Consider the following 26,110-nt stretch of genomic DNA (forward strand, 5'->3'; position numbering starts at 1 on the left):
AAATATTAAACAAAAAAAAGAATTGAAAGCAGGGACTAGAACATATATATAAACTTAATATGTTAGGGAGATCATCCTGTATCTATAACGGAGTGAAAATCATCTTCTGAATGACCAGTTAATCTTTCTGCATCAGTCTCTCCCAGAGCCCCCAGCAATGGCTGAATTCTTGTAAACCTGGGATGGAATGGTATTTGAAGAGACAGGGAGTCAGCTAGGTCACCAAAAGGAAAATATCAAGGCAGAGCTGGCATCTTTTTCTGTCCCAGTCCTCGTCTTTGCCGATCATCCTTGTCTCCTCAGCGGTCTTTCCTTACCTTCAAGAGCTGCCTTGGGAATTCCTTGGTGGTGCAGTGGTTGAGAATCCGCCTGCCAATGCAGGAGACACGGGTTTGAGCCCCGATCTGGGAAGATCCCACATGCCGTGGAGCAACTAAGCCCGTGTGCCGCAACTACTAAGCCTGTGCTCTAGAGCCGCGAGCCACAACTACTGAGCCCGTGTGCCACAACTACTGAAGCCCGCGTGCCTAGAGCCCGTGCTCTGCAGCAAGAGAAGCCATTGCAATGAGAAGCCCGCACACCGCAAGAAAGAGTAACCCCTGCTCGCCACAACTAGAGAAAGCCTGTGTGCAGCAGTGAAGACCCAGTGCAGCCAAAAATAAATTTAAAAAAATAATAATAAAATAAAGCTGCCTTCCACCAGGGAAGACTAGCCGGCTTCTCTCTAGGTATGGCTCAGCTTCTTGGGGATATTTATTTGGTCATGCAAGAAATAAAACCAGCCCTTCACCTCCTGAAAGAACCTCTTGCCTATTGCCTCTAGCCCACAGGGATCTAACTTTCCATTTCTGCTTGGTTCTTCATTTTTTTCTAGTACTTTTACACAGTGACCTCCTTAATCCTTCTTGTTGCTTTTGGCAAAACTGGTTATTCTAACCCTGGTGTAAGGCTTGTGGCTTCAAAGTCAGCGTTTCCCCAATAAGGTTTTTCAGCCACCCAACCCCAGAGCTCCAGGCTTCCTTCTGCTCTGCCCAGTGGCCGCTTTACTGTGGTCATTATCTGTTTTCCTTCCTATGTTCTGACTTCGAGGCTCAGACAGTCGAGTATCTCTTGTGCGACTTCCTTTTGATCTGGGTATCAAGAGCATAGGAGAGAAGCGATGCAGTCCCAGCCCTGGAGGAACCTATAGTCTGGTGGACACCCAAGGCCAAGGGAAAAGCTTGTAGGAGCCCTTGAAAAGAAGCAGGAAAAAAAATGCAAAACAACAATAATGCTTTCCATCTGTGCTCCGAAGCCCTTTCTCATACATTATTTTCCACAGTGCAGAGCACATCCGTGATATGGAAAATGTGGAGTGGTGGCATACTCGGGAAAGGCTTCCATCTCAATCTGGCCTGCAGCCCCCAAGAGGTCGTCTTGTTTGGCTTCATTCATTCATTCTTCCTCAAATACATATCGAGCTCCTACTACATGCCAGGCACCTCTCCCCTTAGTTGTCTACAGAATTCACGCCATCTCTCATGTTCCATTGCCCTCCATCTTTTCTGCTTATTCCCAATGCTTTGCCTCAATCCCACCTATAGTGGTTTCTATTCATCTCCTCTTATTCTATTTTTGGTGGAAAGGGGAGCTGTTGCTCCCCAGTTACCATATAATAACCCTTCAGAGTCTGTTATTAGGCATCCTTGGGGCTGCCGTATTTACCTTTTAATAAAGCCGAGTTTCTCTGCTCTCCTATACGGGGGCTGACCAAGGCTGTAAAGGGAGGCGCCCTCTGTAAGCCTCCTGCTGGCTGTGCCAGGCTGGGAGGGAAAGGGTGCACACAGCAGTGCCCGTTGTGTGGAACAGAGCCAGCTGGAGAATAATCGCCCGATTTAGTGTGAAAACCTGATTCAGGTGGAACAGGTGCTGCCGGGGTGGGAGGGTGTCTGTGTGGTCATGGCAGATCAGAGAGAACTTTCAAAGCACACTGTCCAGTGTTTAGTGACCTGGAATGCGTCTCCCTGTCCACCGTGTCCTGTTGACAGCTGCTCATTCCCAGGCTTGGTAGACCTGACGTGCCCAGTCCATTCCCCCTAGGTGTCCCAGATCAGAGAACTGCGGGAGATGTGGGCTCCTCCAGAGCGAGATGTGAATCAGCTTTAGATGAAGCCTGGAGTTGTCCTGCGGTCCTCACAGAAACTGCCTCCTGGAGATAGACTTCTCCTCTTGGGTGTGAGCTGAAGCTGGACTGACTTTGGGGAAAGGAGGTTGTATCAGTCAGGTTCTTGGTTATAAGCAACAGAGCCAGAACTTGAATTTAAGGAGAAGGGAATGTATGGAGAGGATTTTGGAGCGCGCACAGACTTCACACCAACGCTGGGCAAGTAGGCTTGGAAAATGAGAACAAAGGAGGCACTGCAGCCGGAACCCAGGCCTAAATGACAATCCAGAAATGGTCTGGCAAAGACCCTCGATGCACTGTGGCACCTCCAGCACCGGCAGCTTTACTGTGGGCAGTTGCCACTGGTACCCTTATCAGCATTGCCCCAGACACGGGGTGTGGCTGCCTCTGTCAGAAGGGGTTTCCATGTTCTCATTCTTGCATCACTAGTTCCCTATTTATTGTCAGGCTTGGGGTATCTGATGGCTCAGCCTAGGGGTCCTTTGCCCAGGCTTGGAAGACAAACATCTAGTGTTTTCAGCTTCTACATTCACGGATGATCCTTGTCACTCTCAGCTCATTAGATGGGGAACTCCCCCAATCTAGAAAGTACTGGATGCTTAAAAGCTGACTAATGCACATGAAAGGGGTCCTGGGAGTGAAAGAGCATCACGGTGGATGCTCTGAACTGGTCTGCCTAACTGTAGCTGGCAGCTGTTACAAAACTGAACCACCCGCCAGCAGTGGGCGAAGTGCTTTTCCATCCTGCATGCCCTCAGGTCCCCACCACAACCTTGTGAGATGGTGGGGACATGAAGGAGGGCAAATAGTAGTGTCAGTTATGAAGGAGGTTTGGCACTCGGGCTGAGGAGTTTGGAGGTGAAGAGGACACTGCACATATCTGGGCAGGAAAGCCCACGTGGCCTCACAAGACTGTGCTTGTGGAAAACTAGAACCGAGCTGACACTGAGATCATCCTCCTGCCGTCCTGTGTCCTTTCTCCTTCCTTCCCTGCCGCACGGCGTCTTGGCCATCTTTAGCTGGGGAGCCTCAGGAGTCCTCACTGAGCTGGTGTGCCCGCCTCTGCTCCTGTGGGGTGTCCCCTACATTTCAGGGCTTACCCAGGGGCTTTCCCACATGCCCATCCAACATCCCCCCAGCACGGGCTGGCGAAGTGTCTACCTTGCCCGGGGTCCAGATGGCACTCAGTACTGATGACCCCAACTCTCTGCCTCTCCCTGCAGCCATTAAGCACAGCCGGCATCCTGAGCTCCTCCTCTACCACTTCCAACAGGTTAAGGAATAGGCCTTGCTATCGGACCAAAGCCCTGAACTCCGAGGTGGATGAGAGCCTCTTCGGAGCTATCAAGGTAACCCTCACCCAGCCCCTCCAGGGAGCGGCCACTTGGAGGCAGTGACCCAAACTAGCATTGCTCAGGACAAAGCTAGCTCTGGGCAGGCAACCCCCTCCCAGGTAATTCTCAGACTGAAGACTGGGAGGGGTTCTGAGGCTCGAGTGCACGAGCTCGGAAGCCTAGTGGAGCCCAAGCAAACAGGGCACCTGGCTTCCTCCACCATGAAATCCTTAGGTCTTCACAGCATTTAAAAATCTGTTATAACGTTGAAGGGAGTCTCAGCTGCAGAGCACTCAATATTCGCTCTTTGCTCAGTGAGCGCCCCGTGATGGAAATGTTTGAGGGCCACTGGCCCAAGCTTGCAGATACAGACCAACATAATTACCCCTCCATCGGAGAACAGCATCAGAGTGAAAAAACACAGAATCAGCCTTCTTTCCCAGTTGCTCAGCTAAAACAGTTACTTTGGGCTTCCCTGGTGGCACAGCGGTTGGGGGTCCGCCTGCTGATGCAGGGGACAAGGGTTCGTGCCCCGGTCTGGGAGGATCCCACATGCCGTGGAGCAGCTGGGCCCGTGAGCCATGGCCGCTGAGCCTGCACGTCCGGAGCCTGTGCTCCACAACGGGAGAGGCCACAACAGTGAGAGGCCCGCGTACCGCAAAAAAAAAAAAAAAAAGAAAATACAGTTATTTTGCTTTGGGAAACAGGCAGGTGTTTGTTTGCAAATGTCATCCCATCTAAGAGGCTGACGACTTGAGAAGGAGAGCCAGAGTGTAACTTGGAATAACCTTGGTACACGTGATGTTCAGACGGTAAGAAGGAAGAGAGGCAAGGAGAGAAAGAGGATGAGACATGGAGAGAAGGGTGGTGAGAGATTGAGAGAGGAGAGGGACGCTGCCTGTATGTTATCTAGTTGTTAGAGTAAATGCTAAGAGCTCTCAACACAAGGAAAACGGTTTTCTCTATTTCTTTAATTTTGCATGTATATGAGACGATGGGTGTTCCCTAAACTTATGGTGATAATCACTTCATGATGGATGTAAATCAGGTCAATATGCTGTACACTTATACAGGGCTGTATGTCAACTATGTCTCAAGAAAACTGGAAGAAAAATAGAAAAAGAGGCAGAGAAAAGCGAAAAAGAAGAAGATACCAGTGGTGGTGTGAATACTAGTGTGAATAGCTCTGGCTGCAGGCACACTGGGGAGACGAGAGTTGACATCTACCCCTGCCCCTCACTCCCCTCACTGCGGACAAGAAAGAACTTTCCAGAGTGTTCCAGATGGGCATCTTTATCCATTTAGAAGATGCCCACTCTGCAGCAGTTTCCTATTGACAAGGGAAAGAATCAAAGCAATGCAGTTTCACTTACAGACGTGTCGTTTATTTGTTTTGAGTCCATGGGGAGTCTTCTAGTTAAACTGAAGATAGATTTGGAAATGGCCGAGTTCTCCAAGCTTAGTCTTGCTGACTTGCAAGAGTGTGCAGGCAAAGTAATGCCTATTCCTGGCCTGTTCTTTGGCCTTTTTGCTGGGTGAGAGTCCAGGAAGTCTCCCAGCCCGGCAATTGGGGGCAGAAGTGGCCTGTGGCCTGACTGAGTTGTGCCACTTGGAAGCAGAGATGGGCACCAGGTGGCAGCAGCACTCCAGGGACGGGTGTGCAAAGCGGGATTCTCCAGACAGGAAGGACCTCCACCGAAGCCATGCCCCTGCCTCTACTCAGGACCACAGATACTGCATTCATGACAAATGAAATTCTCTCCTGTGTTCAAAATTTCCTGAAAAGTGATTTCATTTTCTTACTATGTTACTCCTTCATGGTCAGAGCATTTTTTAAAAAACCTCATATATCTAATTTGTATTTGCCTTGCTGAAATCTGATTCACTGATTCCCTCATCCCATTAGATTTAAGGGCAGGTCTCCACCAGGGCCATTTAGCTATTTCTAAATTCCTCCATATGGCTTTTTTGGGGGATGAAAGTAAATGAATCATTAGAAAGGATTAAAAATAACAAATATCATAGATTAGATGAGTCTGTAACAAATTGTATGCTTCAAACCCACAGCGTGGTCAGGAGAGCTAATTATTTTTTCTTTCGTAAACCACAGAGGGAGGAGAACCTAGAGACCCCAAATTTTCATTCCTGATGGTTTTAGGTTAGGAATGGACATATGCTAGCAACCCTCCCCCCGCGCCCCCATCCCTCTGGGAGTATCTGTACAAGGTATAAAGAAGGCTTGCTCTCAGAAGAGTTGGTCGGTACAGAGCACATCTGGCCATGTTCAAGGGCAGAGTACCCTGCTGCTCTCAGTGCCCTGGCTACTCTTGGTGGTCCTGCAGTCTAGGCCCCAGCCGGCCTCCTCTGCCGCTGGATGGGGTAGAAGCCCCAGGAGAGGGGAAGGCTGCACTTGAAGTTAGGGCTGACCAGCAGGAAGTGTGGTGACCAGCTTTTAAGCTGTCCTTCCTGACACCACAGCCTCTGACCCAGAGCGACGGCCCCATCGTGCTGCTCCGAGATAAGCATGCCATTCGGAAAAATCTCACTGCCCTGGGCTTGGACCACAAGCCAGAGACCGTCCAGCTCATCACCCGGGACATGGTCCGGGAGCTCATGTGAGTATCTAGCGCACAGAGCCTTTCCGCTGAGGACCTCTGCGTAGAGATGGGGAAACCCACCTGGTCTCATTCTGTCATTGCGGACCCCACCACTTTCCTATTCATTTCCCCCCTTTCGTTTCTTGGTTCTCCTTTTTTCTCCATTTTGGTTTCTTTTGTTTCTCCCCACCTTGTATCTATTACTGCCATTGCCCTTGATTCCCAGCTTCTTTCTCTTCCCTTTCTTCTGGCTGCCTTGGGTCCTATGGGGCTGGTAGAGGGGAGGTGCTTAGGGGTCCTCTCTGAGCCCCCATTAGAGCACTTTCCCATTGGTAAAGGGAAATGTCCAGATGAGTCACTTCCTTTTGGCTGCATCAAGAATAGGAAGCAAAGGGAAACTGACCAGATGCCTAATTAGCCCCTTGGCTTCTTGCCAGGCTCTGAGGCCAGAAGAGGAAATTCCCAAGGGCTCTTGGGTTCCTTTGGGATTAGCTCAGCATGGCTTCCTGACTGGAGTAGCCCCCTTGCTTGGGCCCCTCCTGTGGGGTTTAGGCCCAGCTCAGCCATGTGAAATGAGCCAACACCGTCACTCAGTGGTTTAGCTCTTGTGCTAGTGCTTCATTCTCCAAACCATTCTTCCTACTCTGGCTCCACTCACTAAAAACTTGAATTCCCAGAAAATGCAGCCTGTGTCACAAGCTGGGGAGGCTCGGCTGGGACACAGCTCCAGGAGCACTGTCTGGTCAGCTCTGGCATGAAATGGCCAGATGTGGTAGCAGCCCTACAGGTACTCCTGGGGCCCAAGAAATGTCTCCTTCTTGGACTGGTCCATTCCTAAAAAACACGTTGGAGGTGACTTGTCAGGGCTGCTGAGAGCAGCGTGAGATGCTGTCTCAGATTTAGATCATTTTTTGTTATTCCACATCCCAGATGTTTGGGGCCACGCCACCCAGTGAACCACAAGATCTTGGCTAAGCCTCAAGTCCACTCGCTCATTCGTCCACCTCCTGGACACCTCCCCTGCACCAGTTTTTTTTTTTTTTTGCAGTACGTGGGCCTCCCACTGTTGTGGCCTCTCCCGTTGCGGAGCACAGGCTCCGGACACACAGGCTCAGCGGCCATGGCTCACGGGCCCAGCCGCTCCCGGCATGTGGGATCTTCCCAGACCGGGGCACGAACCCATGTCCCCTGCATCGGCAGGCGGACTCTCAACCACTGCGCCACCAGGGAAGCCCCCCCGCACCAGTTTTATTGGAGGAAGTTTAACTTCCTGCCTCCTAGCCATGTACCTGTTAAATCGCCTCACCCAGAAGCATCTTTATCCCCACCCCTCTGCTCCATCTTTAATGTGTATCATTTGTTTGTAATCTTTATAATTATCTATTGGTTTGTTGAATGTGCTGGGCAGCTAGAAAGGTCTATAGACATGTCTCTGACTATTGTTGATCAGAGAGTTTAATTAATATTTAGGTTTCAAAGCTTCTCTCTGGGCTGGATGCACAGGGATGCTTTTGTTTCTCACTGGCATCCACTTCATCCTTGTCTGGCATCCCCTTGCTCTTTGTATGTCATCCTTGAGGAATCATCTATTTTAAAAGTTCAATTCAACAACTTTATTATGAGTCCTCAGTCTGTGCCCAGCACTGTGCCAGACGCTGGGCTGCCTGTGGGGTTAAGACAGAGTCCGTATCCTGGAGGAGCTTGTGAGCCAGCAAGGGAAACAGAAGTTGCCCACAACACTGGCAGGGAGAGCAGAGGGAAGGAGGTGGTCTATGTATGTATACATGGGGGAGGGTCATACACGGCGACGCAGAGAAGGTAGCATATGAACCGGACTTTTTAGCAAAAGTCCTTAAACTGTCCCTTCTTTAGCCCGTGACGCTACTCCACCCTTGCCTGGGACCGCTTTTCCCCAGTGGACCCGTTGCGCAGTTGACTGTCTCTCCTGCCCTTGCCCGAGTCCCTGCAGGCGGGTGGGCAGTGATGAGGGGCAGGGAAGAGAGCCGAGCAGCCTGCAGTGTGGTGCTGAGAGCTTGCCCTTCCCTCCCCTCCCCTCCCTAATTTTGTTCAATCCTTGTGTCAGCATCCCCACCAAGGACCCCTCCGGGGAGTCCCTTATCATGAGCCCTGAGGAGTTTGAGCGGATCAAATGGGCATCCCACGTGCTGACTAGAGAAGAACTCAAGGCCAGGGAGCAGGCCTTCAAGGAGGAGAAGGAAGCCATTGTGGTAGCTACCCCCGTCCCCCATCTATGCAGAGGGGGGTTGAAGAGAAGGGCTGGGGAGAGGCCGGCTTCCCACAAGACTGGGAGCTCTAGTTATGGGACCCTGAAATGGGGCGTGAACGTGCTAAAGAGGACGTGTTGTAGAATTAAGAGTGGGTGTGGGGAGGAACCGCAGGGCGGCGGGAAGGGTGAGGAAGCCAGGCTGAGAAACCCCTGGGCTCCGACAGTGCGGTGGGGTGAGGCGAAACTCATCTGGGGTCAACCGTGGCAGCCGGGCTAGTGCCCAGGGCACACAGCACAGGCAGTAACCCCCCACTAATCCCGACGTGGCTCCCATAGGACGCAGTGACCACACGCAAGAAGATCATGAAACAGAAGGAAATGGTTTGGAGGACCAGCAAGAAGCTCAACAATCTGGAGGAGGTGGCCAAGGACAGGGCCCAGAACCTCCTTCAGAGAGCCAGGCAGCTGCGGATGGAGCAGGAGGAGGAGCTGAAGGACGTGAGCAAGGTGAGCTCTCCCTTCTCCCTCCCTCCTCCTATCTCTCTTTCTCTCTCTCTTTTTGTTTTTTTAATTTAATTTATTTTTGGCTGCATTGGGTCTTCATTGCTGTGTGCAGGCTTTTCTCTAGTTGTGGTGCGCGGGCTTCTCATTGCAGTGTCTCCTCTTGTTGCAGAGCACGGGCTCTAGCCGCCCAGGCTTCAGCAGTTGTGGCTCACGGGCTCTAGAGCGCAGGCTCAGTAGTTGTGGTGCACGGGCTTAGTTGCTCCACGGCATGTGGGATCTTCCCGGATCAGGGCTCGAACCCGTGTCCCCTGCATTGGCAGGTAGATTCTTAACCACCGCGCCCCACCAGGGAAGTTCTATCAAGCTTCCTTTTTTTTTTTTCTCCCCTTTGGCCGTGCCACACAGCTTGCGAGATCTTAGTTCCCTGACCAGGGATCAAATCCATGCCCCCTGCAGTGGAAGCACAGAGTCTTAACCACTGGACCGCCAGGGAAGTCCTCCCTCCTCTTATCTCTTATTCACACACCTGACAGCATGGGCTCCAGCTGGAGACAGGGTGCAGGGGTGAAAGGTCAGGGTCTGGCCTTGGCAGGGGAACGGGGTGGAGAGCTGCACTTGCCACGTGCCTGCTGTGTGACCTTCAGCAAGTCACTTGCCCTCCCTGAGCCTCACTTCAGTTGTAAAATGAGGGTGGTGAAACTACTTAGCAGAATTATTGGCAGGATTAAATATGTTAATATATGGGAGAGGCTTTGCGAACTGTGGGTCGATAAATGCATGTGAGGATGTTACTTGTATCTTTATCCGGCTAGTTCAATTCTGGCCACATATGGTGGTCCCAGGCAATTGGGTTCTTTTTGTCGTGTTCAAAGTGCTTCCCTTAGCTGAGAGCATAAAGACCAGAGGCTCATTGGGAATTCTATTGTGTAACTCAATTGCGTGTGGTTCACTTCCTGGCCAAATGAAAAATGCTGACTCCCCAGCCCCTTCATCTACAGTTTCTGTCTCTCAGGTAAATCTTCTCTACTTCCTTTTATTTTCCAAAGCTTTTACTCCATAGTTCTTATTGATGGCTCATGGTTTTTCATTCCGTTATGTGTCATGTTGGGCTCTTCTAGTTTAAAAATCTAGTGGCTTGGCCTCTGCAAGAATGTTTGTTTCCCCGAAGTGCAGAGCAGCGGGTCTTCACTTGGGGTTCATGGGTCTCTAAGGGGGGACCATGAACTTCTGAAGTTTTATGGAAATTTTGTGTGTACAGATGCAAATGAATTTTATGGAGGAGAAAGCCCATAGCTTTCATTATATTCCCAAAGCGTGATCCATGACCCCCCAAACACTAAGATCCAATACCCTGAAAGACGTTATTGTTTTTTTTTGTTTGTTTGTTTTTTTTGCGGTACGCGGGCCTCTCACTGTCGTGGCCTTTCCCGTTGCGGAGCACAGGCTCCGGACGCGCAGGCTCAGCGGCCATGGCTCACGGGCCCAGCTGCTCCGCGGCATGTGGGATCCTCCCGGACCGGGGCACGAACCCGTGTCCCCCGCATCGGCAGGCAGACTCTCAACCACTGCGCCACCAGGGAAGCCCCGACACTATTGCTTTTCTGGGCTTGTGAGCACACTCAATAGGATTCTGCTCCCATTTCTCCCCGCTCCCACTTCCCTATCCCCGTGATGCATTCCCCCGCATCCTTACTCCCAGGCCTAGTACCACAGCTTTATTTCCCCTCCCCAGATCATCCTCAACGCTAAGTGCCACGCCATCCGGGATGCCCAGATTCTGGAGAAGCAGCTGATCCAAAAAGAGCTGGATGCAGAGGAGAAGCGGTTGGATCAGATGATGGAGGTGGAGCGGCAGAAATCCGTTCAGAGGCAGGAGGAGCTGCACAGAAAGAGGCGGGAAGAGAGCATCCGGTAAAGAGATGGCTTTGGCACCTTCCCCTCTTAGTCATTTCCATGTGTCTTTAGGTCCATATAGCCTTGCAAAGGGGGAAGACATGAGAAATGGTCATTATCCTCCTCTGTTATTATCTCAAAACCTTTATGGAGTGATTCAGAGAACCACAGAACTTCTTAAAACTTATTTCCAAGATCACAACAGGTGCTTCATAATCTGGCCCCAATTCAGCCTCATTTTGCACCATTTCCTGCCATCCATTCTATGAGGCTTTCCTTCGTTTCCCCCAACATGCCAGGTCTTGACAAAAGCTCATGACTTTTGTTGTTCCCTCTCCTTTGAATACCCTTCTCTTTCCTTTCCCCCCGAAAAACGCGCTCTCTTCTTTTAGTATGTAGCTTTGCCGTCTCCTCCCCTGAGAAACCTCCCTCACTTCACCTGGCAGGCTTTAGGGCTCCCTTCTCTGGGTCCCGCCACACCCTCTTTATACTCTGGCGCACCCCTCCTTGCACTGTGGCTCCCTGATCCTCACCAGGCTGTATGCTCACTGAGGACAGGGTCCCTGTCTTATTCATTTCTGTAGCTTCTGGGCCTACCAGAGTGCTTGGACTGTAGTAGGTGCTTAATACATGTTAGAATGAATAAATTCAGTCCCCTTCATTCTGCAGGAAAGGACAAGTCCCAACGCAGGTAAATTATAGAATCATAGTATCCTGGATTTAGAACGCCAACTATATAATTGAAGAATTACCTCTATAAATAGTCCTTGTAAAAAAAATAGTCATTGCACCACACTGAGTGGCAGTTCTTTCTCCCCATCTGTATTCTGTTCTCATGTACCATTCATCTTTGTACTTCTAGTAGGTACGGGGCTCACTATAGCAGGCTCCCAATAAAAGTTTATTTCATGGCCAAGTGGCTCTTCATTTTTTGCATAAACAGTTCCAATGAAAGGAAAATCCCTGCCTTATCAGCAGCTCTAATGATTTGACCTGGTCCTTATGTTGAGTCTAAACCCGCTTCCATGTAACTCTTTTACTCATTGCTCTAGTGTATTTCATCTGGAGTCATTCAAGAGCTCTATCTTTATTTATTTATTTATTTATTTATTTATTTGCGGTACGCGGGCCTCTCACTGTTGTGGCCTCTCCCGTTGCGGAGCACAGGCTCCGGACGCGCAGGCTCAGCGGCCATGGCTCACGGGCCCAGCTGCTCTGCGGCATGTGGGATCTTCCCGGACCGGGGCAGAAAGAGGGCAGGAAGCCTGGGAGAGTGGGAGAAGACACACTCCTTCTACGGGAAGGAGTACGAGATTGACATTCAGATAGAGCTCTTGGAATTCCCTGGTGGCGCAGTGGTTAAGAATCCTCCTGCCAATGCAGGGGACACGGGTTCGAGCCCTGGTCCGGAAAGATCCCACATGCCGTGGAGCAACTAAGCCCGTGAGCCACAACTACTGAAGCCCGCGTGCCTAGAGCCCGTGTTCTGCAACAAGAGAAAAGTACAATCTATGAAAGAAAAAAATCAATAAAGTGGACTGCATGAAATTAAAAAAAAAAAAAAAAAAAAGAAGAACGGTGAGCCCCAGAACCAGGAGTTCAGAAGGGAGAGGACCAACCTGCCAGGACCCTCTGGGGAAGGACTTTGGTCTGGGTTCGTGAAGCATAGCCATGTTTAGGGGGCACTTGTCACATTGTTCCTACGATGCCTCCCATCTTGGGGGTTATTTGGGTGGAGGTTAGAACAGAGAGACACAGACTCTTGGTTTCTAAGACACCGTGGCACTGTTTCTTCCCAGAGGAAGACGGCACATTGTGGAACAGATGGAAAAGAAGCAGGAGGAGCGATCGCTGCTTGCCGAGCAGCAGCAACAGGATAAGGAGCAGATACGGGCGTATATGGAGCAGCTCCAAGAGGAGGATCTAAGGGTAACAGGGCTGCACAGATAATGCCAAGTTCCACCGGCAACAGCAAAAAAGCCCTCCAACACTGGGGTTTGAGTGTGTGGGTTGACGTGCCGTCAGGCACACGCTCATTTCACATCATCGTCACCATCAACTTTTTATTGCCTTATGAAACATTTGTTTGGCTGTGGAGTCATGCTGGGGGAGGAGCAGTGATTTGGATACCGTCCCTGCCTTACTGGGACTTGGGGTCCAGGACTGACATATCCGTGTGAATGGACACATGAAGGAAAGATACGGCTACATGCTTTGCACAAATAAACATAGGGATGTTTTATTGTCTTCCCTCAATTACCTAGGGATATTATAGACTTTGTAGGTGAACAATAGCAGTGTCTTAGTTCTAGACTCGCTGCTGTTGCCTCATCCAAAGTACATTGCATCCCAGTGTCATTAATTGTGTTGAGGAGTCAAACCCTTTGTTCCTGTTAGCCTCAATAAAATTAGTAAGCATATCGTTGCAAAAGTAATGATGACACATTTGTTCAGACCAGGAAGATGTAAACAAATCTTCTTCTATTGGCTTCATCTGATCTGTTGCAGTATACAAAGGCCCCTGGCATAGTGAGGTACATGGCAAGCATTTGGGGCATTTATTCTTTTTTCCCCTCAATTTTTCACTTAAAAAAATTTTTATACACACAGACAAGTTGAAAGAACTGTACCACACCCATCAATGCTTCACCTAGATTTAGTGGTTGTTAATCTGCCTGAGTTGCTTGTCTCTTTTAGATGTATATACGTATTTTGATATTGTTAAACTGTTTGAAAGTAAGTTGCCAACGTCTTGATACTTTGCTGCTGAATGCTTCAGCCTGTATCTCTGAAGAAAGACATTTGCTTACAAGTCAACAACACCATTATCAACAAAATTAGAATCCAATGATTCTATAATATCATTTCATATTTACTCTACACTCAAATTTACTCAGTTGTTACAAAAATATATTTTCTTTCGTCCAAACCAGGATTCAATCAAGGTTCACACATTGCATTCACTAAGTCTTTTAAGTCTATTTTGATCTAGAAGAGTTCCCTCACTCATTCATTCATTCATTCATTTTCATAGCACTGATACCTTGAAGCATCCAGGACATTTGACTTGAAGAATGTCCCACATTCTGATTTGTCTGATTGTTTCCTCATGGTACCATTTAACTTGTGGAACACATATTCTTTTATTGTTCTCCTCCTTCCCCATGTTTATGGGTGATTGAGTTGTCATCTCCTAGTGAATTTGATGGTGAGGAGCAACAGGGGGCCCTGAAGGATCTCATGGGGGGCCTTATAATTATGAGGGCTTCTCAAGCACTTGCCGTATGAGGGTCTGTGTGAGGGCTGGGAGGCTGATAACCAGATGGTCAGGGAAGATGAGGGGCAGGCAGCCTTGTGAACTGCATGAGAAGGGGAGCAACAGGGCCATGAAGACAGACAAGACCTGGCCAAGCTCCTGGCTCAGGAGAGAGAGGGAAAGGGACAGGAAGGACAGGTCTGGGATAGATATGCAGGAAAGTGGAAAATCCAAATTGACTGTGGGGAATGGGCATTGGTGGGTTCATTGAGAAAGTTCCAGGTGTCACTGAGTCAACACAGTTACTCCGGTGTTAGGTCATTGTCCTTTTCCTGTCCTTCTAGGCACTCCCTAAGTCTCCAGGAAGTATCATTGGGCAGAGGTAGAAACCTCTGCCTCCCCAGCCTAGAACTGCATCATCTCCCGGTGATGCAAGGGCAGCTTTCCCCACCTTGCTAGCAAGATGGAGAGAATGAAGGGAGTTTTCTGGGGTTGCTTCACGATGGCTTCAAAGATGAGAAACGGGGGAAGTCCTTTGGTTTCTTGGAAATGAAATGAACCCACAAAAACAACAAACCAAAAAGTAAATAAATAGGCAAAGAAGTAAGTAAATATATGATTATATGTATGTCATAGATCAGAAGTCAGCAGCTTTTCTAGCTTTGAGGGTCAGTGGGATTAAATACTGCCTGGGGTACCAATGGCACGTGTAAAACTGATGGGGAGAAGGTAGGAAGGAAAGGAAGAAAGGAAAAAGGGGAAAAAAGAGTGTGGGAGTTGGAGTGTCAGGAGGGGAACTGTGGCGTGAGCAAGGAGGCAGGTGCTTGGTGGGTGAGGGGATGCTGGCGGCCGTGACTCAGGCACCACGTGGACCTGGGGGGAGGCACACAGCACTGTGCTGGTCTGGTTCAGGAGGCTTCCTGGAGGAAAGAGCCCTGAACTGGGCAGTGAGCCAAGCTGGGGGAGGGTCAGCAGTGTTGCCTGGGATGCGTCAGGGCAGAAGCTGGGCTGAGGAGGAACTGGGAGGCCAGGTAGCGGTTAGTCTTTGAAGAAATGGAAGGAGCGGGAAGCAGTGTGGGAGGTGGGGTGAGTGGATGGGTAGGAGAGTTTGAAGCAAGGAGTCCAAGTTCGAGACGGTAGGGAGGCCACTGCCCAAGGTCCCAGTGCCCCTCCACATTGGGACCTGAGGGTGTGCTTAGAAGTGGTCTGATCACTGGGAGCTTTCAAAGGCTCAGGCTCATTCCTTAGAAGGGATCTTGTCACTCAGGGCGACTGGGACTCTGATGTCCATCACTCATTGTTTTTCTCGCTGAGGTTTTTTCTCTATCTCACTTGCCACTCACCTTGGCCCCCTCTTCCCTGCCTCATTATTGAGTATTTGCTGTTTCCCTCTCAGTATTGGGAAAGAGAAGAAGTGTTACACATGGTCCCTGTCCTCTGGCTGGGACAGAAGGAACACACAGGAAGCGAATGGGATCCTCACGGCAACGTATGATTAAGTCCGAGGAGGTGTGGCACCATCTTAAGTGCAAAGGGAATTCAGAAATGCAGAGAGAATGAAAACTTGGGGCAATCAAGTAAGAGCTCCAGAGAAGATTGGAACTTTAGTTTGGACAGACCAGGTTCCAAAATTCTGGCTCTGGAGTTCATTAGCTGTACGGCCCTGGGCAAGTCGCTTAAACTCTGAGCCTCAGTTTTTCCACCTGTACAAGAAAGATAACAAGGACTACCTTTCAGGGTTTTTGGGGTACATTTAGGTGCTAGAGGTAGGTTATATAAAGTGTCTTATGAATAAAAAGTACTCAATTAGTGCAATACTCTATTTTTTTTTAACATCTTTATTGGGGTATAATTGCTTTACAATGGTGTGTTAGTTTCTGCTTCGTAACAAAGTGAATCAGTTATACATATACATATGTTCCCATATCTCTTCCCTCTTGCGTCTCCCTCCCTCCCAAATACTCTATTTTATCTATTTTAATCATCACTATTGAACAGAGACCAAAAGTTTGGGTTTGAATAGGGGAAGGAAATTGAAGGCAGGAGGAAAGCGTAATGAACAAAGGATAGGATTTTGCCTGACATGGGGGAGACACTGAGTAGAATTTTAAGAGCCTCCACTTCCTGGGAGTTCATAGAGTTCCACAGTGTCAGGGGCTGCCGCAAAGTCAAGGTGAATGAAGACTGCAAAGGGCCATTTGGCTGGAAGAGGTCATTGATGACCCTTGAAAGAACAGCTTTAATCAAGGGCAGTAACTGGAGTTAGACTTCAGAGTGTGCATCTCTCTCCCTGCCTCCATCTGTGTCTCTCCGTCCCAAGAGGCCAGTATCTTTTGATCTTTCCCCTTCTACTCTGATGCTCTCTCCCTTCGGTGGCAGGACTTGGAACGAAGACACCAGCAAAAGCTGCAGATGCAGGCTGAGATCAAACGCATCAATGACGAAAACCAGAGGCAGAAAGCAGAGCTGCTGGCTCAGGAGAAGCTGGCAGACCAGATGGTGATGGAATTTACCAAGAAGAAGATGGTAGGGACCTGCTTACCGATGCCTGGGACTTCTGAGCAGGAATGGGGTGTCTGTCTCAGGGATATGCAGGCATGAGAACTAAGCTAACGCAACAGAAGATAGTTATGTCGTCATCCTAAAATTCATGTCCTTAGTTCAAGGGCCTGGCTTCTTTTTCTCTTCAACTTGGCCAGTCCCCTTGTTCATTACCAGAGAGTAGCCTGGAAAGGACACCCCAATTAGGGTATTATTGTCCTTGTTAACACCTTTGATTAGAAGTTGGGGTGAGGGTCAGGTGCAGGCAGGGAAGAAAATTAAAACTATTGGTGAAAGTAAAGTTTTCGTGGATTCCTCATGACCTGGATAATTATATCTTCAGTAATCAATCATGGGTCAGCTGCCCCATAAACTTCTTGTGAAAATTCCTGTATTGGGCATCCATCCTATACTGGATGCTAGGCTCAGAAAATAGAGCCTTCAACCACCACCCCCTGTAGTACTTATAAGAACAAATGCACCACGGAACAGGGAGCAATACCCTCGAAGAGTTATAGGGAGATGCAGCTCATGAATGTCTGGACTCATTCTGGGGCAAGAATGAGTAATGTCATGGTTGGGGTCTGTGAGGAATGGAGGGCAAAAGAAAGCTTTTAGGCACGGTTTGGATGGAGTGAGCATGGATTTCTATAAGAAGAGAAGGAAAGACTTGAGGTGGCAGGAAAGTTATTCAACTCCTCATGCGTGAGTCCTGCCTTCCCTACTAGCTTTGAGGTTCCATGATGATACCATACTTCTCTATGGTAGGGATTCTTAATTATGGCCAGGGGGAGGGTGTGGGTGCAATTGGAAAAGGCATATTTGATATACCTCTATACTCCAAATGCAAACGAGAGAAAATGAAGCTCAGCAAAGCTCATTTATTGGCTGTGGCTTCCTTACTGGATGCCAGGGATATGCAGGCAACAGAGTGAGAACGCGAGACTGGGGACACGGGGATTCCAGCATAACAGCGATCACACAACTACCATTAATCAAGCACTTAGTCTGTACACAGGCTCTGTGCTAAGGGCTTTGTGTGTTGTCTTATCTAGTCGTTACAACCACCTTGTGAAGCTAGTCATTGACTGATTGAACAGATCCTGAATGCTTCAATGTGTGTCCAGTATCAGACAGGCTGAATGTACCTAGAGTAATGCTATGTACAACGTATGGAACTCAGCAACTGTTTCCCTGAATGGGCGAAGGTGGCGATCATAAGCCAATCACGTGTAGGAATTGGTGAACAGTTTCACTGGCTGCAGCAGAGAGTCTCTGGTGGTTGTGATGGGAAACGAGGTAGCGAGATGATGGAGAGCTGAGAACGGTTGTTGGGAATGCCTTGGACCTTGAGCAGAGCTGCAAGTGTGGAACGATGAGGAATTGCCATTGATTTCTGAGCGGGAGAAGAATAGGTCTTGTCTTCGTACATGAAAATGTCATTGGCAGGAGAACCTGGGAGAGGCAGGAAACTGGCAAAGGGATCGGGCACTTGGGCATGCCCACAGCCCACCAGAAGAATCCAAGTGTATCACAAGCCCTTCCCTGACCTCACAGTGGTCTCTGTTCTTACAGCCGGGGCTGCCGCTTTAGAGCTAAAGGCAGAGATTGGTGGTGGAAGCCTCCAGAGTTCCCTGCCCTGGTATCTAGGGCAACGTGGAGCAGAGAGACCAGCTTGACACATAGCCAGCTGTGCACAGCTCACAAGCTGACAACTCATTGGGTGCACAGAAGTCTAGAAAGGTGGAACGAGGCTAAGGAACATTCTTTGTGGGATGATCACATTTCCACCCAACCTAAGCCATTATTAGTCTTATGACTAACCAAGAATCATAGTTGGGAAGCTGTGTATGGAAAGCTTTTAGGGATATGTCTGCTTTTTCAGAGAAGTGGCAAAGGGAGCTAATTTTGATAGTTCATTCCTTAGGTATCTGCTAACCCCTGGGGGGCCGCACATCGCACGGTTGGCCATTTGCCCAAAAGGACTAATGAGATAACTTCCACCTCCTGTACTTTACAAGACAGGCAGGAAGCCACAGTTGTTATTTCTAGAAACTTGGCCCAGCAGCCTTGCAACTTGGAAATTGTGCAGTAGCAGAGAGAGCATGAAGGCTGGGCTCACCTGCATTTGAATCTGTTTGGTAGTTTACTAGCTGTGCCATCTTAGACAGGACCCTTGAATTCTATGAACATCAGTTTCTTTATAATATCAATCTAATGAGATGTTGTGAGGACCATCTGGGATATTACAGGAGAAGGCATTTTGTAAGCAACGAAGCATCTTACAAATGCTGATTAGTTTCATGTCAATGCATTGCTAGTCATTTTGCCCTACCTTAAAAGGAGTCAGGAAGGGGTAGAGGGGATATTGAATAGACAAGGGTCTCAGTTTCTCTCTGCAAGCCTGGGGCAATGGGAGCCATGCTGTGACGCCTTTTCTTCCTGGCAGGCTCGAGAAGCAGAGTTTGAGGCTGAGCAGGAGAGAATCCGGAGGGAGAAAGAGAAGGAGATCGCCCGCCTGAGGGCAATGCAGGAGAAGGCCCAGGATTACCAGGCAGAGCAGGTACCTATTCAGTCTCAGCTTCTCTCGGCCTCTCCCATCCCCTTAACTGTTCCTCTGACAGCCTGTAGAATGGTCTCAAGGGTGAGGGTATAGAAGAGAGGATGAAAGTTATCTCGACTTCAGTAGCTGGAGGACGGAGAGATGGGCCTGCTTCCAAGCCCACGGCAAGCAAGGATCGAGAAGTGTATTACGTGCTTAAGGTCCAAGAGAAAGACTTTGGCTGCCACATAAAGAACTTTCAACCTTAACTAACCACTGAAATGTGTCACCAGAGGAAACTGTGCCATCTCCATCATTAGCAGTCATTAAAGTTAGAAGCGATCGCAGGACAGCCGGGAGGTGTTTCAGGTATAGGGAGAGAACTGGAATGAGCTGGGGGTGGGGGAAGGACAAGATGACCCCTCAGGGTATCTTCTGACCTGAAAGTTCTATGACAGGATTCCCTTTATTCTTTCCTAGCATAACCCTGCTGCTAGAGAAATTCGGGGGGCTTCTCAAAGCAAGCTGGGGCAGAGTCCGAAGTAGGTGTCTTCGTAAAGGGACCTGAGGTTACTCTGCATCCTCACTGGTCTCCCCGCCCTCTCCTTTCCCAGGATGCCTTGCGGGCCAAACGCAACCAGGAGGTTGCCGACAGAGAGTGGCGCAGAAAGGAAAAGGAAAACGCACAGAAGAAGATGGAAACTGAGGCCAGACTGCGGAAAAGTCGGCAAGAACAGGTGGCTTTCAAGGAGCACGCTCTGGCCGTTCAGGTGCAACGGGACCGGGATGAGTTCGAGAGGATTCTTCGGTAAGAGGAGCTGGGAACCTCAGCTTCCCTTCCTGGTACTGTGGCAGGGATGGTCCGTACTGGGTGGAGAGGCAGTTTCTGGCATGTCCACGGACAGATGTGCATCCACCTTGACCAGGTTGGTGGGGTCATTCTAACTAGATGGATAATTGAAATATTTCAAAGACACTTGAGGCAAGAATTTTATTAAAGAATTGGAAAATAGCACCTACCTGGAAGTGATTAAGGAATTGGTTATTATAGGGATTATTTCCCCGGGAGCATTAAAAGTGTAAGTAATGGTATAAATCTGGTCTCTTCTGCCCTCCCCACCTCCATGTCCCTCGACAAGTTTGGGCTGAAACTGCAGCAGGGGAGGTTGAAGAGAGAGGGAGAGAAGAACTCACACACTCAGGGTTGCAAGTCATCAGAGCAGGGCTTTGAGGGAGGTCTTTTGACAGATATGTACTAAGCACGTAAAGTCAAGGCTCTGTGTTGGATGCTATGGGAGATATTAGAGATGAATAAAGCACCATTCTTGCCCATTCATCTAAGAAGGATGTTAGAGACTCGTATTTGGATGGGCTTCACCTGTATTTCTCCATCTTTCTGGCCTTGTCAGCTCTTTATCCTTTTATTTTTGTTCTCTATGTTGGCTTAGTTATAATTCCAACACAGAAGTGGAAGTTAAGTGCTCACATCTCTCACTGTCTGTCTCCCTTCTCCTACCCCAAAGCAGTGAGCAGTCTCAGTAGTTCTACTTTCTACCAGTTAGATCTTCCACCACCAGACCTGGCCCCTGGGACGTTCTACTGGCTCTAAGTGTTCTGGCCTAACTGGGAAAGACTCTCTTCTTGCTCTGGTCCAGACTCTATAACATCAAAAAATTTTTTAAAGGAAACAAACAAGGGAATTCCCTGGCTGTCCAGTGGTTAGGACTCGGCATTTTAACTGCCAGGCCCATTTTCGATCCCTGGTTGGGGAACTAAGATCCTGCATGCTGTGCAGTGTAGCCATTAAAAAATAATAAAATTTAAAAAATAATAATAAAATAGGAAATAAACCAAACAAAATTTTAATTAGGGTGGAGGGCTACAAAAACTACAGAAGTTATGCTCAGATAAGTAGAGATTGAGTGATGCAGCCTATCTTTCTTTTTTTTTTATACAGCAAGTTCTTATTAGTTATCCATTTTATACATATTAGTGTATATATGTCAATCCCAATCTCCCTATTCATCACACCACCACCCCGCCCCTCTGCCACTTTCCCCCCTTGGTGTCTGTACGTTTGTTCTCTACGTCTGTGTCTCAATTTCTGCCCTGCAAATCAGTTCATCTGTACCATTTTTCTAGGTTCCACATATATAAATTAATATACAATACTTGTTTTTCTCTTTCGGACTTACTTCACTCTGTGTGACAGTCTCTAGATCTATCCATGTCTCTACAAATGACCCAAGTTCGTTCCTTTTCATGGCTGAGTAATATTCCATTGTGTATATGTACCACATCTTCTTTATCCATTCATCTGTTGATGGACATTTAGGTTGCTTCCATGACCTGGCTATTGTAAATAGTGCTGCAATGAACATTGTGTCTTTTTGAATTATGGTTTTCTCTGGGTGTATGCCCAGTAGTGGGATTGCTAGGTCATATGGTAATTCTATTTTTAGTTATTTAAGGAACCTCCATACTGTTCTCCATAGTGGCTGTATCAATTTACATTCCCACCAACAGGGCAAGAGGGTTCCCTTTTCCCCACACCCTCTCCAGCATTTGTTGTTTGTAGATTTTCTGATGATGCCCATTCTAACTGGTGTGAGGTGATACCTCACTGTAGTTTTGATTTACATTTCTCTAATAATTAGTGATGTTGAGCAGCTTTTCACGTGCCTCTTCACCATCTGTATGTCTTCTTTGGAGAAATGTCTGTTTAGGTCTTCTGCCCATTTTTGGATTGGGTTTTTTTTTTTTAATATTGAGCTGCATGAACTGTTTATATATTTTGGAGATTAATCCTTTGTCCGTTGATTTGCTTGCAGATATTTTCTCCCATTCTGAGGGTTGTCTTTTCGTCTTGTTTGTAGTTTCCATTGCTGTGCAAAAACTTTTAAGTTTCATTATGTCCCACTTGTTTATTTTTGTTTTTATTTCCATTACTCTAGGCGGTGGATCAAAAAAGATCTTACTGTGATTTATGTCAAAAAGTGTTCTTCCTATGTTTTCCTCTAAGAGTTTTATAGTGTCCAGTCTTACATTTAGGTCTCTAATCCATTTTGAGTTTATTTTTGTGTGTGGTATTAGGGAGTGTTCTAATTTCATTCTTTTACATGTAGCTGTCCAGTTTTCCCAGCACCACTTACTGAAGAGACTGTCTTTTCTCCATTGTATATCCTTGCCTCCTTTGTCATAGATTAGTTGACCATAGGTGTGCAGGTTTATCTCTGGGCTTTCCATCCTGTTCCATTGATCTATATTTCTGTTTTTGTGTCAGTACCACATTGTCTTGATTACTGTAGCTTTGTAGTATAGTCTGAAGTCAGGGAGTCTGATTCCTCCAGCTGTGTTTTTTTCCCTCAAGACCACTTTGGCTATTCGGGGTCTTTTGTGTCTCTGTACAAATTTTAAGATTTTTTTGTTCTAGTTCTGTAAAAAATGCCATTGGTAGTTTGATAGGGATTGCATTGAATCTGTAGATTGCTTTGGGTAGTAGAGTCATTTTCACAATATTGATTCTTCCAATACAAGAACATGGTATATCTCTCCATCTGTCTGTAACATCTTTAATTTCTTTCATCAGTGTCTTATAGTTTTCTGCATACAGGTCTTTTGTTTCCTTAGGTAGGCTTATTCCTAGATATTTCATTCTTTTTGTTGCAGTGGTAAATGGGAGTGTTTTCTTAATTTCTCTTTCAGATTTTTCATCATTAGTGTATAGGAATGCAAGAGATTTCTGTGCATTAATTTTGTATCCTGCAACTTTACCAAATTCATTCATTAGCTCTAGTAGTTTTCTAGTGGTGTCTTTAGGATTCTCTATGTATAGTATCATGTCGTCTGCAAACAGTGACAGTTTTACTTCTTTTCCAATTTGAATTCCTTTTATTTCTTTTTCTTCTCTGATTGCCATGGCTAGGACTTCCAAAACTATGTTGAATAACAGTGGTGAGAGTGGACATCCTTGTCTTGTTCCTGATCTTAGAGGAAATGGTTTCAGTTTTTCACCATTGAGAATGATGTTGCCAGCCCTAGCTTTAAGTTCAATTTCACCTTTTTCTAGGTTAGCATCTGGACCTAGGGTCTCCAGGGCCATGTGACCACCACAGTGGGCATCTCCAAGTGCTAGGAGCATCTCTTCCATGGCCAGCATTCCAACTTTTCCTACTTCAAGAGCATGGCCTCCTCTATGGCCTATATATGGACTTCCTGCTTCTGGACAGAGGGATGCCTTTAACTGTCAGCCTGTTGACTAAGCAGAAATAGCTGACCTTCCCTACCCAATGGTTCTTAGAAATGCCTGGAAGCTTTCAAAGAGTACTGGCGCCCAGGAGCCAACTCCAGAGATTCTCATTTAACTGGTCTGGGGTGAGGCCCAGGCATCAGTAGTTTTGAAAGCCCCAAGATGATTGTAATGCAGCCAGCCTCCAGGATCCCTGCCCCAGCCCTGTGAAATTACCAGGCCCTTCCCCGTTTAGATTTCCAATTGCCTGCCACCCCAGGGGCTCTCTAGTGACACATACAGATTCCCCATTTCCACCCTGTTTCACATAATGTGAAACAATAAAAAACTGTTCTCTATATAGGAAAACAATGGCAAGGCAAGGAGGAGAATCTTTCTGCTTTCATAGATGTGTCCGAGCAGTGGGGATTTGGTGTATAAGTACCGAGGGGCAAGGAAGTCAGCAGTTTTCTTCTGATAAACCTGGAAGGTATAGAATTTTAGGAGGTGTCTACATGGTGTAAAAGAGCTGCTGAGCACCGAGAGGACATGCCATGCATGGTGGAGCTTGGAAGATAGCTAGAGGGAAATGAGTCTGTGAAGTGGTGCTTTTGGTTGGGGTATGAGTGACCCCAGCTGAGACGTCCTGGCCTAAGGTGATTTTAAATTTAGCTTTTGTTTTTGATTACATTGAGGAAGAAAGAAGGAGTTAGCTCAGGATGGCCTATGACTGCATTTCCTCTGAGATGTGAATACATTTCATTTGAGTTTTTTTTCTGGGAACATCTGGCCTACGTTAGCCGTTTTCCTTCTGATGTCAGGGTTCGTGAAGTTTTCTTGTGGAAGAGGCTCCTGAGAGTAGTAAGAAAAATCAGAGATAACAGGCTAAGTTCCTTCTTCTTCCAGCAACTAAGAACCAGCATTGCAGAGTTTACAACTTCTTTGAACCTCCTAAACATCCTCTTTGTTGGTTTTGTTAATGTCATTATTATTGTTAGTGGAAAGGAAGGAAGAGAGAGAGAAAGAAAGCTATCTCAGAACAAGCTGGAGAGGAGTTAGGCATCGTTATAGGAGAGAAGAGTGGGAACAATAGCTTCCAGTGGGTGACATCCTGGCTGTAGGGCCAGCTACAAAATTTGCAGGGCTCAGTGAAAAATGAGAATGTGGAGCCCTTTGTTCAACAATTAAGAATTTCAGAACAGTGACAGCAGAGCCTTAGCTCCGGGCCCAAGCGTTGGGCCCTTCTAAACATGCCCGTGGCATAGAGTCACACGCCATGAGCCCGGGCCTGGCTGGGATCAGCCTTTGGGGCTGATCTCTGAGCCACAGAAGAGAAGGGCCTGAGTGTGGAGGGCCTTGGTCTCTGCAGCGTGTCCTAGGAGGAGCCTACCCAGCAGCTGCCCCAAAGACTTCCCTGGGCTGGGACAGCTCAGCCTAGCCCATTCGACCGTGTCCCTCCTCTAGGGCTCAGAGAGAGCAGATTGAAAAGCAGCAGCTGGAGGAGGAGAAAAAGGCCAGGGGGCGCTTACAGTATGCCAATGAGCTCCAGCGCCAGGTGCGGGAGAACCAGCAGAAGCAGCTGCAGGACCGGATCGCCACCTTCGAGGAAGGCCGGCGCCTCAAAGAGGAGGCCCAGAAGTGGCGTGAGCGCATTGAAGGCATCAAGAAGAAAAAGATAGAGGAGCTGAGGTGTGCCGGCATCCCTTCCTGCCCAGCTCCTCTCCTCTTCCCCAGGGACTAAGGGAATGAAGGGATGGTGACAGGGGTGTGGAGAGGGCCTGACTCCAGGCCCACATGGGCTGTGGCCCTCTGAAGGGGGCTCCTGGAGAAAGTTCTGGGATGGGGTCTTCCTGGCTCTCTGGGAACTCCTTGGCAGGATGCTGGAGGCTTGACAGGGATGTGTTTGGGGGACCAGGGTTGGGGTACACGTCCCAAGGTTCTGTAAATGCCTGCTTCTGCTGCCTCCTCTTTGGTCTCCTTCTCTATCCCTACCCGTTACACCCTTTCCACCCCTTACACCTGTGTTTCTCCTGCAGAGCCACCGGCCTTCCTGAGAAGTACTGCACTGAAGCTGAGCGCAAAGCTAACATCCAACCCGACACCTCTGTGGACTGAGGGTGCCTCTCGGCCCCTCGGGATGCCTTCAGCGGGCAGCTTCCTCCCAGGCTCTCGGTGTCCATAACTGCAGCTAATCTAGACACTTCTGAGTTACAGATTAAATCTATTCTACTTCTCTAAGGAACAGTCCAGCTTTCTTGCTGCGGGGATGTGGCTGCCACAGGCACTGAACGAGGAGCAAAATTGGTTACGGGAGCCCCAGGTTGTGGGCCGTATGATGCTCAGAGGCAGAGAATGGAAGGATTCTCTCACGGTCAGCCCTCCCGAGCCAGATGGTCCCTTTGTCCTGGTGTCTCCTGGCTTTTCTGTGACTCTCTGGGATGCTGTCATCATGTCCACTTTCAGCTCAGTCTTATCTCTGTCCCCATTCCACGCCCAGCTCAGAGGCACTTTAGGGCAAGGAGCTAGAGATGCTCTCTCAGGGTGGGGCTGGGGCAAGGGCTGGGTTGGGCGGTGCTGGGGAAGGAGGTGTCAGAGCTCTTACCAGTTTCGCGCCTGTGACCCAGATCATGAATGTGGAGAGGGTGATGTTTGAACCTGTGGCTCACGCTCCTGTCTCAACCCTCTCATGCCAGAGCCCTTTCAATGCCAGGCAGTGTCACAACATAGGCACCCACTCCATCCTCCATCGGGGCATGACGAGGGCCCAACGTCTCACGCTGCCAGCCTGGTCCCCTCGCCCAAACACAGCCCCCCGCCCCACTCA

General features: G+C 48.4%; 1 protein-coding gene across 1 annotated transcript; it reads left to right on the plus strand.

The window, feature by feature from the left end:
* The first annotated feature begins 3,439 nt into the window (after positions 1-3,439).
* CFAP45 (cilia and flagella associated protein 45) lies at positions 3,440-25,449 on the plus strand. Its single transcript, XM_030841837.3, has 11 exons — positions 3,440-3,513; positions 5,977-6,113; positions 8,179-8,323; positions 8,659-8,829; positions 10,559-10,737; positions 12,519-12,648; positions 16,355-16,501; positions 18,966-19,079; positions 19,673-19,866; positions 24,751-24,975; positions 25,323-25,449. Exons 2-11 carry the CDS (start codon positions 6,097-6,099, stop codon positions 25,399-25,401), a joined length of 1,401 nt encoding a protein of 466 aa, XP_030697697.2. The 5' UTR covers positions 3,440-3,513; positions 5,977-6,096; the 3' UTR covers positions 25,402-25,449.
* Positions 25,450-26,110: the final 661 nt, after the last annotated feature.

This window comes from Globicephala melas, chromosome 1, assembly GCF_963455315.2.
Source record: "Globicephala melas chromosome 1, mGloMel1.2, whole genome shotgun sequence".
Taxonomy (NCBI): Eukaryota; Metazoa; Chordata; class Mammalia; order Artiodactyla; family Delphinidae; genus Globicephala; species Globicephala melas.